The sequence below is a fragment of the Rhinoraja longicauda genome, chromosome 4, assembly GCF_053455715.1.
Source record: "Rhinoraja longicauda isolate Sanriku21f chromosome 4, sRhiLon1.1, whole genome shotgun sequence".
Lineage (NCBI taxonomy): Eukaryota > Metazoa > Chordata > Chondrichthyes > Rajiformes > Arhynchobatidae > Rhinoraja > Rhinoraja longicauda.
The window spans coordinates 91,357,391-91,373,707 of record NC_135956.1 but is presented as its reverse complement, the minus strand read 5'-3'; the positions used below and the strand labels follow the sequence as shown (position 1 = coordinate 91,373,707).

Genomic DNA, 16,317 nt, shown 5'->3' with positions numbered 1-16,317 from the left:
AGTGTGCGGGGATCACTGGTCAGTGCGGACTAGGTGGGCTGAAGGGCCTGTTTCTGTGCTGTATCTCTAAACTAAACTAGCTGCAGCTGTATAGCTGTGGGTTGGTGCAGCGGGTAGAGCTGCTGCCTCACAGCGCCAGACGGCGGGTTCAATCCGAACTGCGGGTGCTGTCTGTACAGAGTTTGTACGTTCTTCCCGTGACCTGGGTGGGTTTTCTCCGGGTGCTCCGGTTTCCTCCCACACTCCAAAGACGCACAGGCTGTGTAGAAAGATATCGTAGATGCTGGTTTATACCGAAGATAAGCACAAAACTGCTGGAGTAACTCAGTGGGTCAGGCAGCATCTCTGGAGAAAAGGAACAGATGATGTCTCAGGTCTGATCCCTATTTTCAGTTTGAAGGAGGGTCCCGACCCGAAACGTCACCCGGTCCCTTTTCTCCAGAGATGCTGCCTGACCCGCTGAGTTACTCCAGCACTCTGTGTATACCTTTGGTTTGTAGGTTTATTGACCTGTAAAAATTATAAAATTGTCTCTCGTGTGCAGGATAGTGCTAGTGTACAGGGTGGTCAGTTGGCAGCGTGGTAATGGTGGGCCGAAGGGGCCTGTTTCCGCGCTGTATCTCTAAAGTCTGAAAGTCCCTGGCAATCCTTGTGGATATGGGGAGGATGTTTCCACTAGTCCAGCACCAGAGTTCACAGCCTCAGAATTAAAGGACGTTCCTTTATAAAGGAGATGAGGAGGAATTTCTTTGGTTATAGAGGGTGGTGAATCGGTGTAATTGTTTGCCACAGAAGGCTGTGGAGGCCGTTAATGGAGAGTTTTTAATTGAATTGAATTGAATTGTGTAAATTTATTAGCCAAGTATGTACACATACAAGGAATGTGCCTTGGTGCTCCGCTCACAAGTAACAACACGAACATACAGTAAACAATTAAGAATAAAGCATAAAACATTAAGAATGCAACATTACAGTTTAAACATTTGAATGAAATAAACCAGAGCAAAAAGAAACGAGACTTTGGTTGTTGAGTAGATTATTTTGGTTATTTAAGGCAGAGATAGATAGATTCTTGATTAGTGCGGGTGTCAGGGGTTATAGACAATAGACAATAGGTGCAGGAGGAGGCCATTTGGCCCTTCGAGCCAGCACCACCATTCAATGTGATCATGGCGGATCATTCTCAATCAGTACCCCGTTCCTGCCTTCTCCCCATACCCCCTGACTCCGCTATCCTTAAGTGCTCTATCTAGCTCTCTCTTGAATGCATTCAGATAATTGGCCTCCACTGCCTTCTGAGGCAGAGAATTCCACAGATTCACAACTCTCTGACTGAAGGGGTTCTCTCTCTCTGACTATGGGGAGAAGGCAGGAGAATGGGGTTAGGAGGGAGAGATAGATCAGCCATGATTGAATGGCGGAGTGGACTTGATGGGCCGAATGGGCTAATTCTGCTTCTATCACGTGAGCTGATGAACTTGCTGATGACACACACTCAACACACGGCAGAGTTGATGACGGAGATGGCACGAGCAAGAAAACAAAGACGAGACGGTCTGACTCAAGCAGGAGTGACAGTGCCAGCTGCCAACGGCTTTAAATAGATGCTTTTACTTCTCCAGGAAAAACAATTACAGCGCTAAAGTTGAGACACGAGGAACTGCAGACGCCGGAATCATGAGCAAAACACAAAGTGCTGGAGGAACTCAGCGGATCAGTCAGCATCTGTGGAGGGTGTGGACGAACAACGTTTCAGGTCGAGACATCCGGAGGCTGCAACGGATCGTTGGCACAGCTGTGGAGGTTGTTGGCTGCAACCTTCCCCCCCCATTGACGAACTGTACACTGCAAGGGCCAGGAAGCGAGCGGGCAAGATCATCTCTGACCCCTCTCACCCTGGCCACAAACTCTTCGAAGCACATCCCTCTGGAAGGCGACTCCGGACTGTCAAAGCAGCCACAGCCAGACATAAAAACAGCTTCTCTCCACGAGTGGTAGTTCTACTCAACAACCAAAGTCTGGAGTCTCTTTTTTGCTCTGGTTTATTTTCACCCACATGTTTAGACCGTAATGTTGTATCCTTATTGTTTTGATGTGTTTATGCTTTATTCTTAATTGTTAACTGTATGTTTGTGTTGTCATTTGTGAGCGGAGCACCAAGGCACATTCCTTGTATCTGCACATACTTGGCCAATAAACTTATTAATTAATGAATTCATTCATTCATTCTCAGTCCAAGTGTTGAACCTAAGCATGGCCTGTCCATTCCTGCCACAGATGCTGTCTGACCCGCTGAGTTCGTCCAGCACTGTCTAGAATGCTAAAGTGTTAATTCTACAGCAATGCAGAATGGAAACAGGCCCTTTAGCCCACTGGGTCCATGCTGACCACCTGATCACACTAGTTCTATGTTATCCCACTTTCTCACCCACTCCTTGCACACTAGGGGGCGATCTACAGAGGGGCCGATTAACCTACAAACCCGCACGCCTTTGAGATGTGGGAGGAACACAGAGCACCTGGAGGAAACCCACGCAGTCACAAGGAGAACGTGCAAACAAGGAGAATGGGCGGCACGGTGGCGCAGCGGTAGAGTTGCTGCCTTACAGCGACTGCAGCGCCGGAGACTCAGGTTCAATCCTGACTACGGGCGCCATCTGTACGGAGTTTGTACGCTCTCCCCGTGACCTGCGTGGGGATTTCTCCGAGATCTTCGGTTTCCTCCCACACTCCAAAGACGTACAGGTATGTAGGTTAATTGACTGGGTAAATGTAAAAATGGTCCCCAGTGTGTGTGTAGGATAGTGTTAATGTGCGGGGATCGCTGGGCGGCGCGGACTCGGTGGGCCGAAGGGCCTGTTTCCGCGCTGTATCTCTAAATCTAAAACAATCAAACTCCACAAAGACAACACCCGAGGTCAAGATGGAACCCGGGTCTCTAGTGCTGTGAGGCAGCAACTCTACCAGCTGCGCCACTGTTATTATGTGAATAACAAAGTTGTTATGCAAATTCATAATTTATATGCATTCATTTACAAGTTACTTTTTACACAGAGGGTGGTGGGGGCCTGGAACGTGCTGCCAGGGGTGGTGGTGGAGGCAGATACACCAATCAGCCAAAACATTACGACCACTGACAGACCAAGTGAATCACATTGATTATCTAGTTACATTGGCACCTGTCAAGGGGTGGGATATATTAGGCAGCAAGTGAACAGTCAGTTCTTGAAGTTGATGTGTTGGATGCAGGAGAAATGGGCAGGAGTAAAGACCTGAGCGACTTTGACAAGAGCCAAATTGTTATGGCCAGACGACTGGGTCAGAGCATCTCTGAAACGGCAAGGCTTGTGGGGTGCTCCCGGTCAGCAGTGGTGAGTACCGACCGACAGTGGTCCGAGGAGGGACAAACCACAAACCGGCGACAGACAGGGTGTTGGGCGCCCAAGGCTCATCGATGCGCGAGGGCAACGAAGGCTATCCCGTCTGGTCCGAACCGACAGAAGGTCGACTGTGGCACAAGTCACAGAGAATGTTAATGGTGGTGGCGGGAGGAATGTGTCACAATACACAGTGCATCGCACCCTGCTGCGTATGGGGCTGCACACGGAGGACCAGCAGCATATTAATTTATTCACAAAATGCTGGAGTAACTCAGCAGGTCAGGCAGCATCTCGGGAGAGAAGGAATGGGTGCTCCCACATGCTAAATAGTTACACGACCCCCGAGCACCCATTCCTTCTCTCCCGAGATGCAGCCTGACCTGCTGAGTTACTCCAGCATTTTGTGAATAAATACCTTCGATTTGTACCAGCATCTGCAGTTATTTTCTAATACCAACAGCATATTAGGCAGGTGGGCATAATGTTTTGGCTGATCGGTGTACGATAGTGGCGTTTAAGAGACTTTTACATAGGCACATGGATATGCTGGGAGTGGAGGGTTAGGGGTCACGTGAAGGTAGATACGAGGTGATCTAGCACAGACATTGTGGGCTGAAGGGCCTGTTGCTGTGCTGTGCTGTTCCATGTGCGATGTTACCTGGTCTATGTAAACGGCGGTGATCCCTCCTGAGTGACCCTGCAACGTATAAAGGCAACACGAATCCTCAAGTCGAAATATCTGCAACAGGAAAAGAACGTCAGTGGCAGCACACTGAAGCAACGTACAAACTCCTCCGTACAGACAGCACCCGTAGTCAGGATCGAACCCGGGTCTCTGGTGCTGAAACGCTGTAAGGCAGCCACTATACCGCTGCGCCACCGTGCCGCCCGAAGACGTGCAGGTTTGCAGGTTAATTGGATTGGTTTCAGTGTAAATTGTCCCTAGCGTGTGTAGGATAGCGTTAGTGTGCGGGGATCGCTGGGCGGCGCGGACGGACTCGGTGGGTCCGTAGTGACTGAAGTGTACTCACTCTGAGTGTGTGGTCCTGGCTGCCTGTCACCACACGGCCAGCTGCAGCTTTCAACGCCGTGATGGGCTTCTGATGCGCACAGGGAACGGTGTGGGTCAGCTGGCAAACAAGGAGATCGTCACTGCTGAAAACTGGCGACGATGGAATGCTGGACCTGCTGGGGGTCCCTGCAAACACAACAGTTAGTGAGCCCAGTGTGGGATGAAACCGGCGTTTAACAATGTATAATGCACATAGAGTTAGTGAGCCCAGTGTGGGATTAAACCGGCGTTTAACAATGTATAATGCACATAGAGTTAGTGAGCCCAGTGTGGGATTAAACCGGCGTTTAACAATGTATAATGCACATAGAGTTAATGCCCCCAGTGTGGGATGAAACCGGCGTTTAACAATGTATAATGCACATAGAGTTAATGCCCCCAGTGTGGCATTAAACCGGCATTTAACAATGTATAATGCACATAGAGTTAATGCCCCCAGTGTGGACTTAAACCGTGATTTAACCCAGCTTTGTGTCATCCGCAAACTTGGAGATGTTACTTTTAATTACTTTGTCTAGAATATTACATTTAATTCCTTCATCTAAATACATTGTTAAATCACTGTTTAATTCTACACTGGGCTCACTAACTCTATGTGCGTATACACCGATCAGCCAAAGCGACCCAAGCGAAATATGAGGTGCTGTTCCTCCAAAGGAGAGTAGAGAAGGCAGACTTCTCCCCATGACCCCACAGACGAGCACGTTTCGAGTCTGAAGAAGGGTCTCGACCCGATATGTCACCCATTCCTTCTCTCTCGAGGCGCTGCCTGTCCCGCTGAGCTACTCAGGCATTTTGTGTGTACCAGGCAGACTTCTGTGACGGCCTCAGACTTTTTTTGAGGTGCAATCAATTTAACCCCACACTCTGCGTGGTGCATCAAATGAGGCTCAGGATTAGTTAACGATTTCCCAACCAATAGTTAATGATGGAAAACGGACGAGGTGCACAATAACCATGGGAGGAGGCCAGAAACATAAGAGAAATAACCGTTGCAAAAACAATATATATCTTTGCCCTACCTCTGTATTGAAGGTGATTAAAAGTCTTATTGGTATCTAAACAATAGAAATCTAATGAACCGTCCAGTCTTGCTGCAACAATTCTGTAAGAGAAAGTAAAGTTACTTTAGTGAGCGCCGATTGTTTTGTGTACGGACATACAACAATTTCCGAGTTCTGCTTTGGACTCAACAAACGCACATTTACAAGCTGGCCAAAACCAATTTAACGGTAAATTTTACCACTGCTACTCCACATGCCATTATCAGATGTAACAACCATGGCTGATTTAACAGCACTGATAAGTCTTAAAATCTATGAAGAATATACAAAATTGTACAAGCATTTAGTCACGGATGGGCATGGCGCAGCGGTAGAGTTGCTGCCTTGCAGCGCCAGAGACCCGGGTTCCATCCCAACCGCGGGTGCTGTCTGTACGGAGTTTGTACGTTCTCCCCGTGACCATGAGTCAAGAGTGTTTTATTGTCGTGTGTCCCAGATAGAACAATGAAACTCTTACTTGCAGCAGCACAACAGAATAGACAACAGACAATAGATGCAGGAGGAAGCCATTCGGCCCTTCGAGACAGCACCGCCATTCAATGTGATCACGGCTGATCATCCTCAATCAGTACCCCGTTCCTACCTTCTCCCCACACCCCCTGACTCCGCTATCCTTAAGAGCTCTATCTAGAATATGGAAACATAGTACACTGGAACAATATGATAAACGAGAGAAAAAAAGTTCAGTGTGTGTATATACATACTCACAAGTACACACACATAATATATATATATATATATATACACACACACACTGATGAGCAAAAATGAACACCTGCCTAATATGCTGTTGGTCCTCCGTGTGCCGCCAAAACAGCGCCGAGCCGCCGAGGCACGGACTCTACAAGACCCCTGAAGATGTCCTGTGGTATCTGGCACCAAAACATTAGCAGCAGATCCTTCAAGTCCTGTAAGTTGTGAGGTGGAGCCGCCGTGGATCGGACTTGTCAATCCAGCACATCCCACAGATGCTCAATCGGATTGAGATCTGGAGAATCTGGAGGCCGGGGCAACACCGTGAACACTTCATCATGTTCCTCAAACCATCCCCGAACAATGTGTGCAGTGTGGCAGGGCGCATTATCCTGCTGAAAGAGGCCACTGCCATCAGGGAATACCGTTGCCATGAAGGTGTGACCCTGGTCTGCAAAGATATTTAGGTAGGTGACACGTCTCAAATTGCCGTCCCACATGAATGGCCGGACTCAGGGTTTCCCAGCAGAACATTGCCCAGAGCATCACACTCCCTCCACCGGCTTGTCATCTTCCCACAGTCGGGTTGGACCAGACGGGATAGCCTTCGTTACCCTCGCGCATCGATGAGCCTTGGGCGCCCAACACCCTGTCTGTCGCCGGTTTGTGGTTTGTCCCTCCTCGGACCACTGTCGGTCGGTACTCACCACTACTGACCAGGAGCACCCCACAAGCCTTGCCGTTTCAGAGATGCTCTGACCCAGTCGTCTGACCAGAACAATTTGGCCCTTGTCAAAGTCGCTCAGGTCTTTACTCCTGCCCATTTCTCCTGCATCCAACACATCAACTTCAAGAACTGACTGTTCACTTGCTGCCTAATATATCCCACCCCTTGACAGGTGCCATTGTAACAAGATAACCAATGTTATTCACTTCACCTGTCAGTGGTCATAATGTTTTGGCTGATCGGTGTATATACACATACTCACAAGTACACACACATATATATACATACATATATATATATATATACATACACACATCCTCAAAAAACAAACGATAGTAGTGCAATAATAATAATAATAATAATTGTCTGTAGTTCAGATCTTATTTGAGGATTTAGTGTTTGTAATGTTTAATAGCCTGATGGCTGTTGGGAAGAAGCTATTCCTGAACCTGGACGTTACAGTTTTCAGGCTCCAGTACCTTCTTCCTGATGGCAGGGGTGAGATGAGAGTGTGGGCCAGGGTGGTGTGGGTCAGTGAGAGTGTGGCCCAGGGTGGTGTGGGTCAGTGAGAGTGTGGCCAGGGTGGTGTGGGTCAGGGTGGTGTGGGTCAAGGTGGTGTGGGCCAGGGTGGTGTGGGTCAGTGAGAGTGTGGGCCAGGGTGGTGTGGGTCAGTGAGAGTGTGGCCAGGGTGGTGTTGGTCAGTGAGAGTGTGGCCAGGGTGGTGTGGGTCAGGGTGGTGTGGGTCAGTGAGAGTGTGGCCCAGGGTGGTGTGGGTCAGTGAGAGTGTGGGCCAGGGTGGTGTGGGTTAGTGAGAGTGTGGCCAGGGTGGTGTTGGTCAGTGAGAGTGTGGCCAGGGTGGTGTGGGTCAGGGTGGTGTGGGTCAGTGAGAGTGTGGCCAGGGTGGTGTGGGTCAGGGTGGTGTGGGTCAGTGAGAGTGTGGCCAGGGTGGTGTGGGTCAGGGTGGTGTGGGTCAAGGTGGTGTGGGCCAGGGTGGTGTGGGTCAGTGAGAGTGACCAGGGTGGTGTGGGTCAGTGAGAGTGTGGCCAGGGTGGTGTTGGTCAGTGAGTGTGGCCAGGGTGGTGTGGGTCAGTGAGAGTGTGGCCAGGGTGGTGTGGGTCAGTGAGAGTGTGGCCAGGGTGGTGTGGGTCAGTGAGAGTGTGGCCAGGGTGGTGTGGGTCAGTGAGAGTGTGGTCAGGGTGGTGTGGGTCAGTGAGAGTGTGGCCAGGGTGGCGTGGGTCTCTGATGATGCCGGCTGCCTGTTTGAGGCAGTGACTCCGGTGATTCCCTTTGATGGTGGGGAGGTCAGAGCCAGTGATGGACTGTGCAGTGTTCACAACTTCTTGCAGTCTTTTCCGCTCCAGGACGTTCAAGCTGCTGAACCAGGCCGCGATGCAACCTGTCAATGTGCTCTCTGCTGCACACCTGTAGAAGCTCAAGAGAATCCTGTCTGACATAGCGAGTCTCCTTAATCTCCTCAGGAAGTAGAGGCGTTGATGTGCTTTATTTATAATTGCATCAGTGTGCTGGGTCCAGGAAAGATCTTCGGAAATATGCACGCCCAGGAATTTGACGTCTTTGACTGTCTCCACCATCGTCCCGGTGATATAAACAGGATTGAGGGTCCTCGTCCTTCCTCTTCCAAAGTCCACCATCAGTGCATTGGTCTCAGTGACATTGAGAGCCGGGTTGTTGTGCTGGCACCATTTGGTCGACGGTCGATCTCACTTCCACACTCTGACCCATCGCCATCTATAACTCGTCCAACAACGGTGGTGACGTCGGCCAACTTGAAGCTGGAGTTGGCACTGTGCCCGGCTACACAGTCGTGAGTGTAGAGTGAGGAGAGCAGGGGGGTGAGCACACAGCCTTGAGGGGCTCCCGTACTGATGCTCAATGAGGAAGAGGTGTTGCTGCCAATTGGAACAGACTGTGGTCTGTGGATGAGGAAGTCGAGGATCCAGTTACAGAGGGATGCACAGAGACCCAGTTCCGTGAGATTGGGAACCAGCTTGGAAGTCAAGTCAAGTTTATTTGTCACATACCCATAAATGTCCAGTGAAATGAAAGATTACCCACAGTCCAACAATAAGAGCAATAAAAATAAGCAATAACACACACAATCAAACAAAAAGAACCATCCATCACAGTGAGTCTCCTCCAGTCACCTCCTCACTGTGATGGAAGGCCAGAATGTCATTTCTCTTCCCCTGCCGTCTTCTCCCGCGGTCAGGCTGTTGTAGTTGCCACGTTCCAGGCCGCGCCGGACAGTGAAAGGTCCGCGGCAGGCCGACCCAAGCCCTGCGATCCGGGGCGGGCGAAGACGCCGCCGCTGCACGTCGGGGCTCCCGACATTGAAGCCCCCGCCGGTGCGGGCGAAGACGCCGCCGCCGCACGTCGGGGCTCCCGACATTGAAGCCCCCGCCGGTGCGGGCGAAGACGCTGCCGCTGCCGGAGCTCCCGATGTCGGCCCCCACCCAGGGCAGGGGCTGCGAATTTCCGACGTCCCCGTGGCCGGAGCCGATGGTATTGAACGCCGGCCTTTCTCCGAGATCATCCGTCCCCTCCCACACTCCAAATAGGTACAGGTTTGTAGGTTAATTGGCTTTGGTTTGTATGTTTGGTATAAGTGTAAATTGTCCCTTGTTTTTTTTAGTTTAGAGATAGAGCGCAGAAACAGGCCCTTCGGCCCACCGGGTCCGCGCCGACCAGCGATCCCCGCACATTAACACCATCCTACATACACTAGGGACAATTTTTACATTTACCAAGCCAATTTACCTACAAACCTGCACGTCTTTGGCGTGTGGGAGGAAACCCAAGATCTCGGAGAAAACCCACGCAGGTCACGGGGAGAACGTACAAACTCCGTACAGACAGTACCCGTAGTCGGGATGGAACCCGGGTCTCCGGCGCTGCTTTCGCTGTGAGGCAGCAACTCTACCGCTGTGCCACCGTGACCGCCCAGTAGGATTTGTGTAGGATTGTGTTGATGTGCGGGGATCGCTGGTCGGTGCATACTTGGTGGGCCTAAGGGCCTGTTTCCGCGTTTTATCTCTAAAACTAAAAACGAAACAATATAAAAAATAACTATATCTCACCAATTGTCACACAAGATAGCAACTGTAGTTTGGAGGTGAGGTGAGGGAAGAGAGCCTAGTCTGAAGTTTAGTTTAGTTTAGGTTAGTTTAGTTTAGAGATACAGCATGGAAACAGGGCCTTCAGCCCACTGAATCAGCAGCGACCAGCGATCACACCGTACACTAGATCTATGCAACACTCTAGGGACAATTTACAGAAGCCAATTAACCTGCATGTCTATGGGATGTGGAAGCACCCGGAGAAAACCTACGCAGTCACAGGGGGAAAATACAAACTTCGTATAGACAGCACCCGTGGTCAGGATAGAACCCGGGACCCTGGAACTGTGAGGCAGCAACTCTACCGCTGCGCCACCGTGCCACCCTGTTTCATCGGAAGGGTCCTGACCCGAAAAGTCACTTATCCATGTTCTGCAGAAATGTTGCTGGACTCAGTGGGTCAGGCAGCATCTCTGGAGAACATGGATAGGTGACATTTCACAGAGTGCTGGAGTAACTCAGAGGGTCAGGCAGCATCTCTGGAGAACATGGATAGGTGACGTTTCACAGAGTGCTGGAGTAACTCAGCGGGTCAGGCAGCATCTCTGGAGAACATGGATAGGTGACGTTTCACAGAGTGCTGGAGTAACTCAGCGGGTCAGGCAGCATCTCTGGAGAACATGGATAGGTGACGTTTCACAGAGTGCTGGAGTAACTCAGCGGGTCAGGCAGCATCTCTGGAGAACATGGATAGGTGACGTTTCACAGAGTGCTGGAGTAACTCAGCGGGTCAGGCAGCATCTCTGGAGAACATGGATAGGTGAGGTTTCAGGTAGAGACCCTTCTTCGGACTCTATCCATACCTATCCATGTTTTCCAGAGATGCTGCCTGACCCGCTGAGTTACACCACCATTTTGTGTCTATCTTCGGTGTAGACCAGCGTCTGCAGTTCCTTCCTACACATGGATGGTTTTGGGGGCCAGGACCCTTCTTCAGAGTCAGACTGCTAATGGTATTCACTTGTTTGTGTAAGGGTGGGAGGGGTAGACCATTCCATGTACCTGTTTGTGATAAAGGCCAGTGCGGTTATCCCTGACGAGCCCTCCTCGTTACTGCAGCGAAGCAATCCATCTGCAGCATTCCACACCTGAAATAAGGCGGACAAAGGGTTAAATATGAAAGCTGGTTAGAATTTGTACAGTAGATCTGGAGATACAGTGTGCAAACAGGCCCTTTGGCCCACCAGTTTGCGCTGTCCTGCGATCCCCGGACACTAGCACTATCCTGGTGGTGAAGGTGTGGAATTCTCTGCCTCAGAAGGCAGTGGAGGCCAGTTCGTTGGATGCTTTCAAGAGAGAGCTGGATAGAGCTCTTAAGGATAGCGGAGTGAGGGGGTATGGGGAGAAGGCAGGAACGGGGTACTGATTGATAGTGATCAGCCATGATCGCATTGAATGGCGGTGCTGGCTCGAAGGGCTGAATGGCCTACTCCTGCACCTATTGTCTATTGTCTATTGTCTATTGTCTATTGTCTATCCGACACCCACTAATTCCCGGAATAGCGGGACTGTTATATGTTGAAAGACTGGAGCGACTAGGCTTGTATACACTGGAATTTAGAAGGATGAGAGGGGATCTTATCGAAACGTATAAGATTATTAAGGGGTTGGACACATTAGAGGCAGGAAACATGTTCCCAATGTTGGGGGAGCCCAGAACCAGGGGCCACAGTTTAAGAATAAGGGGTAGGCCATTTAGAACGGAGATGAGGAAAAACTTTTTCAGTCAGAGTTGTGAATCTGTGGAATTCTCTGCCTCAGAAGGCAGTGGAGGCCAATTCTCTGAATGCATTCAGGAGAGAGTTAGATAGAGCTCTTAAGGATAGCGGAGTCAGGGGGTATGGGGAGAAGGCGGGAACGGGGTACTGATTGAGAATGATCAGCCATGATCACATGGAATGGCGGTGCTGGCTCGAAGGGCCGAATGGCCTCCTCCTGCACCTATTGTCTCTTGTCTATGGACAATTTACAATTATAACCGCCAATTAGCCTACCAATCTGCACGTCTCTGGAATGTGGGAGGAGACCAGAGCACCCGGAGAAAACCCACGCAGGTCACGGGGAGAACGTGCAAACTCTGTACGGACAGCACCTGGGTCTCTGGAGCTGTAAAGCAGCAACTCTACTGCCGCGCCACCGTGCCACACCCCAAATACTAAAATGCCTGGCAGTAGCTCGTCCTCCCATTCTCAGAACACTGGAACAGCACAGTGCAGGAACAGGCCCTTCAGCTCATGACTTAGGTGCCCAACGTGATGCCAAGTTAAACGAACCTCCTCTGCACCTGATCCAAGTCCCTCCGTTCCCTGCATATCCATGTGCCTCTGTGAGAGATTCTTAAACGACACTCTTCCTCCACTCTCTTCCATGTACACTGATGAGCCAAAACATTATGACCACCTGCCTAATACGCTCTCATTAGGGCCTTGTACAACTGCAGAAGGACCTCTTTGATCCTATACTCAACTCCTCTTGTTATGAAGGCCAACATTCCATTGGCTTTCTTCACTGCCTGCTGTACCTGCATGCTTCCTTTCAGTGACTGATGCACTACGACACCCAGATCTCGTTGTACGTCCCCTGTTCCTAACTTGACACCATTCAGATAATACTATGCCTTCCTATTCTAACCACCAAAGTGGATAACCTCACACTTATCCACATTAAACTGCATCTGCCATGCATTCGCCCACTCACACAACCTGTCCAAGTCACCCTGCAACCTCATAGCATCTTCCTCACAGTTCACACTACCACCCAGCTTTGTATCATCTGCAAATTTGCTAATGGTACTTTTAATCCCTTCATCCAAGTCATTAATGTTTATTGTAAATAGCTGCGGTCCCAGCACCGAGCCTTGCGGTACCCCACTAGTTACTGCCTGCCATTCTGAAAGGGACCCATTTATCCCCACTCTTTGCTTTCTGTCTGGCAACCAATTTTCTATCCATGTCAGTACCCTACCTCCAATACCATGTCCTCTAATTTTGCCCACTAATCTCCTATGTGGGACCTTGTCGAAGACTTTCTGTAAGTCAAGGTACACCACATCCACCGGCTCTCCCCTGTCAATTTTCCTAGTTACATCCTCAAAGAATTCCAGAAGATTAGTCAAGCATGATTTTCCCTTCGTAAATCCATGCTGACTCGGAACAATCCTGTTACTACTATCCAAATGCTCCGCAATTTCGTCTTTTATAATTGACTCCAGCATCTTCCCCACCACTGATGTCAGACTATCTGTCTATAATTTCCCGTTTTCTCTCTCTCTCCTTTCTTAAAAAGTGGTGTACAAAATCATGAGAGGAATAGATTGGGTAGATGCGCAAAGTCTCTTGCTCAAAGAAGGTGAATCGAAGACCAGAGGACATAGGTTCAAGGTGAAGGGGAAAAGATTTAATAGGAATCCGAGGGGTAACCTTTTCACACAGAGGGCGGTGGGTGTATGGAACAAGCTGCCAGAGGAGGTAGTTGAGCCTGGGACAATCCCAACGTTTAAGAAACATTTAGACAGGTACATGGATAGGACAGGTTTGGAGGGTTATGGACCAAGTGCAGGCAGGTGCGACTAGTGTAGCTGGGACATTGTTGGGCGAGTTGGGCCGAAGGGCCTGTTTCTACACTATGTCACTCTATGACTATATCCGTAAAGGGGCAAAGTTTAAATGAGATGTGCACGGCAGGCAAAATAAAAACTTTTCACTGTACCTTGGTGCATGTGACAATAATAAAGCTAACCCTAATCCTAATTTCCAAAAGCAATTTGACAAATTGTGCGGAGGTTGGGGAGGGTGGAGTAGTTACCTGGAGCCTGCCGTCACTCCGTCCGGTCACGATGAGGTTGCCCTGTATGCCCAGACTCCACACGGAGCTTTCACTGTCCCCACCGCCTGCAGGCGGGGCCGAGGCCATCTCGTACACAGCGAGCGGCTCGTCCAAGAGACTCCCCCTCTGGTGGTTGCAGCCCGAGTCCTGGCCCTGTGGCTTCAGGCTCACCGACGTCCGACACTTTACAGGCACTGGGCGAGACGGGAAACTCCTCAGGTTTTGCACGTTGAGCATCTGGTGATCCTCGTATGCCTTGTCGTACGCTCGGCCGAAGTCGTAGCCAGTTTCCTGCGAGCACTCGGTAATAATTCTCTGCCTGGGAACCGCGTGGTCCTCTTTCATCTGCTCGGCAAAGTTGGTGTCTATGAAGCTGGATAGATCGGGCTGGTCGGTGAAGAGAAGGGGCTGGGGAGGGGTTAGTTGTCGCTGGAAGTTGCATCCATTCTCGTACACATCATCTTCTCCATTTTCAGGATCCGATATATATTCCCGGCTCTGTTGCCTCTCGTGGAAAACACCGCAATCCCTCCAATGCCTGAAAATACATCATGGAGGTGATCATCAACTTGAAAGCATTTGCAGTGCAGTTTAGCTTATTGCCACGTGATTTATCCAGCTTGACAAACACCAACAGGTGCAGTGAAAAGCTCTTGTTGCATGCTAACCAGCCAGCAGATAGTCCATACATGATTACATCGATCCATTAACAGTGTACACATGATCACCTACTCTGGGCAAGAGACTCTGTGCATCTAAGCGGCACGGTGGCGCAGTGGTAGAGTTGCTGCCTTTCAACAGTTGCAGCGCGGGCGACCCGGGTTCGATCCCGACTACGGGCGCTGTCTGTATGGAGTTTGCACGTTCTCCCCATGACCTGCGTGGGTTTTCTCAGAGATCTTCGGTTTCCTCCCACATGCGAAAGGTTTGTAGGCTAATTGGCTTGGTAAATGTAAAAATTGTCCCTAGTGCGTGTAGGATAGTGTTAGTGTGCGGGCGGACTCGGTGGGCCGAAGGGCCTGTTTCCGCGCTGTATCTCTAAGCGAAACTAAATCTTCAGTGTCCTCCCACACGCGAAAGACGTACAGGTATGTAGGTTAATCGGCTTGGTGTAAGTATAAATTGTCCCTGGTGTGTGTCGGATAGTGTTAGTGCGCGGGGATCGCTGGTCGGCGCGGACACGGTGGGCCGAAGGGCCTGTTTCCGCGCTGTATCTCTAATACAGGGCGGAAACAGGCCCTTCGGCCCCTAGAATCCGTGCTGACCAGCAATCACCCCGCACACTAGCACTATGCTACACACCAGGGACAATTTACAATGTTTTAGATTTTTATTATTTTTTTAGATACAGCGCGGAAACAGGCCCCTTCGGCCCACCGGGTCCGAGCCGCCCAGCGATCCCCGCACACTAACACTATCCTACACACACTAGGGACAATTTTTTTACATTTGCCCAGCCAATTAACCTACAAACCTGCACGTCTTTGGAGTGTGGGAGGAAACTGAAGATCTCGGAGAAAACCCATGTAGGTCACGGGGGGAACGTACAAACTCCGTACAGACGGCGCCCGTAGTCAGGATCGAACCTGGGTCTCCGGCGCTGCATTCGCTGTAAGGCAGCAACTCTACCGCTGCGCCACCGTGCCGCCCTATGTCTCTATGTCTTTGGAGTTTGGGAGGAAACAGCAGCACCCGGAGAAAACCCACAGGGAGAACACAGGGACTCCATACACCATACAGACAGCAGCCACTGTCAGGATCGCACGCGGGGCTCTGGCGCTGTAAGCGAGCAACTGTGCCTCTGTGCTACCCTCTAGTCCACCTGTATCCTTCCGTATACTTTGACAGCCTTGGTAAATTCCCTTCCAATAGGGGTGACACCACAGTGAGGAATGTTGTTTGATCACATCTAACAGCCAGATTACACTGATGAGCCAAAACATTATGTCATCACAGGCACTCTGACCGGTCTGCAGCTACGCAGCCCCATACGCAGCAGGGTGCGATGCACTGTGTATTGTGACACATTCCTCCCGTCACCACCATTAACATTTTCTGTGACTTGTGCCACAGTCGACCTTCTGTCGGTTCGGACCAGACGGGATAGCCTTCGTTGCCCTCGCGCATCGATGAGCCTTGGGCGCCCAACACCCTGTCTGTCGCCGGTTTGTGGTTTGTCCCTCCTCGGACCACTGTCGGTCGGTACTCACCACTGCTGACCGGGAGCACCCCACAAGCCTTGCCGTTTCACAGATGCTCTGACCCAGTTGTCTGGCCAGAACAATTTGGCCCTTGTCAAAGTCGCTCAGGTCTTTACTCCTGCCCATTTCTCCTGCATCCAACGCATCAACTTCAAGAACTGACTGTTCACTTGCTGCCTAATATATCCCACCCCTTGACAGGTGCCATTGTAACAAGA

The 16,317-nt window shown here is 50.4% G+C and overlaps 1 protein-coding gene across 1 annotated transcript in view; it reads right to left on the bottom strand.

Moving 5' to 3' along the window:
- scap (SREBF chaperone) overlaps nucleotides 1-16,317 on the bottom strand; it is a 74,112-nt gene that overhangs the window by 4,500 nt on the left and 53,295 nt on the right. Inside the window, exons 17-21 of the mRNA XM_078398383.1 lie at nucleotides 13,878-14,436; nucleotides 11,076-11,161; nucleotides 5,475-5,557; nucleotides 4,412-4,578; nucleotides 4,039-4,119 (exon numbers count right to left, since the gene is read on the bottom strand). Of these exons, the coding sequence (XP_078254509.1) occupies nucleotides 4,039-4,119; nucleotides 4,412-4,578; nucleotides 5,475-5,557; nucleotides 11,076-11,161; nucleotides 13,878-14,436 (976 nt within the window). The remainder of the gene's footprint in view (nucleotides 1-4,038; nucleotides 4,120-4,411; nucleotides 4,579-5,474; nucleotides 5,558-11,075; nucleotides 11,162-13,877; nucleotides 14,437-16,317) is intronic.